Source organism: Penaeus monodon, chromosome 29 (genome assembly GCF_015228065.2).
Source record: "Penaeus monodon isolate SGIC_2016 chromosome 29, NSTDA_Pmon_1, whole genome shotgun sequence".
Taxonomy (NCBI): Eukaryota; Metazoa; Arthropoda; class Malacostraca; order Decapoda; family Penaeidae; genus Penaeus; species Penaeus monodon.
This window is the reverse complement of record NC_051414.1, coordinates 37,962,169-37,964,118: the sequence shown is the minus strand read 5'-3', so window position 1 is coordinate 37,964,118 and position 1,950 is coordinate 37,962,169. Positions and strand designations below refer to the sequence as shown.

The 1,950-nt window shown below is 33.7% G+C and overlaps 1 protein-coding gene across 3 annotated transcripts in view; it reads right to left on the bottom strand.

Annotated features, from left to right (window-relative positions):
* Positions 1-1,950, bottom strand: part of LOC119592241 (phosphatidylinositol 4-kinase alpha-like) — a gene marked incomplete at its 3' end in the record, with an annotated part of 26,480 nt that overhangs the window by 1,286 nt on the left and 23,244 nt on the right. For all 3 annotated transcript variants that reach the window (XM_037941074.1, XM_037941076.1, XM_037941075.1), the window contains 5 exon segments: positions 370-499; positions 655-798; positions 918-1,038; positions 1,264-1,443; positions 1,686-1,818. In XM_037941074.1, coding sequence (XP_037797002.1) covers positions 370-499; positions 655-798; positions 918-1,038; positions 1,264-1,443; positions 1,686-1,818 — 708 coding nt within the window.

Sequence of the window (1,950 nt, the reverse complement as noted above, 5' to 3'; positions counted from 1 at the left end):
AATAAAAAAGTATGCAGTCAAGATGTGTCCAAAATATTATATACTTGATTCAAATCAACACTAATAACATAAAAAAACAAAGACAGACTGGTGAATTTTGTTCTTTAATCCAATACCATGGTTTTGAGAATTTGAATAATTTTCCATTTAAAGTATAAATCTTTTCAAATAAAAATGCAATCAAAATGAGTCCAAAATATTATATATACTATGATTCAAATTAACACCAACAACCAAAAATATACACACAAAGACAGACATAAAAGACAAAGAAACAATTTCAACTAAGAACCACATGAAAGATACATTTCATAACAAGAGATGCTTTATTTAAAAAGTAGATAACCATCTACATCCAACAAAACATACCTCTGCATTGGTGTTCCACTGTTTCGATCAATGTCCAGGATAACTGATTCAGGATTAGAGGGCAGGTAGCATCCTGGCTCCACTTTGATTGCTTTGAGTGCCTCTAAGCATGCCTTCTTTCTCTCAATACCTAGGATGAGGTAAAAGAATACATTCATATGTACATGCATACACTGACACAAATAGATACCTCCTCTCAATTCTCACTCACTTTCATGTATGGATACGTTTGAGACATCCAAAGATACATATTTCTGCAATACATAAATTTATCTTCAATCTCACCTTTTGGATATGGTTTGATGATTGCCGATATGTTAGTGACTTTCCCAAAGAAGTCAAACTCCCTCTCATAAAACTGCTTGGCCGTCCCTGCAAACTGGCCAATCAAAGCCTTCTCCAAATTCTCAAACACTTCAAACAAATCAGCTAAAAGAAAGAAAAACAGTAATTACAATTTACTACTAAACAACCTGCTATGTTTCACCTATCCATGGCCTTCATATTTCTGTATCTTGGGAAAAGGAAAAAAAAAAATCTCTACCTACCATCCTTCTCATGTCCTTCTTCATCTCTGAATTTGTTAGTTTGCATGTTCCAGATCAGCTGATGGCACAACAGCTGTGATTTCTTGCCTGCATATTTTATGAATTCACCTACATAACCCATCTGACAAGTAAATGTAACCAATTAACTCCTCATTCATATATCACATAATAGTTTTTAAAAAATAAAAGAAAACAAATGTTAATAAACAACATTTAATTCTTTTCTAAACATTCAAAATGGAAACCACTGTATATCAACAGCAGTGGCAAGAAGAAAACATAAAACAAAGATAAAACATTCCAAAATGCCTCATTATAAAACAAGAAAATTTTTGAATCTACTCACAGTATCATATCTCAGCGATTGTGTCAGCTGTGGGATGTAGAACAGAATGGTGTCTGCAGGATAGTTAGACAATACTCTAACAGCATACTGGGCAGTCAGGGGGTGAGGTGGATACTGCCTTGAGAAATATGCTAGTGCCTTGACAGGTGGCACTGGAGCCCATGTCAACATGTAGTTTAGCTAGAAGATAGAATTTCAAGAGTGACTTTCAAGGAATAGATAATTATAATCCATAAATTCACAGCAAAAATAAATCAATATTTATATATACACAATGTGAAATGTATCTAAAGAGACATAAGTCAAGCAAGAAATGAAGCAGGAAATGAGCCAAGAAGAATGAAAATTGAAGATTTAACAATTAACACAAAAAGTTATAAATAAAAGATACCTGTCCACCAGCCAATAAAACCATACTTTACCTCTGGAATATCTGAAAGAATGTTTTCTGAAGTGGCCAAATACTGCAGAGCTTCCCCAAGGTGACTAACAGCTATAGGGTTTTCACGGACAAGGTTGCTGATCTCAGCATCTAGTCCTTGGACATTGTGGATTCTGGAGATAAAATACTTGATTGTTAACCATCAGTTAATACCTAAGCAAAATGCTAACAACCACTCCACTATTTTTCAATTATCAATTGAAGTTATATTGTAAGAATGTGTCCTATACTCCAGTAATATTTTC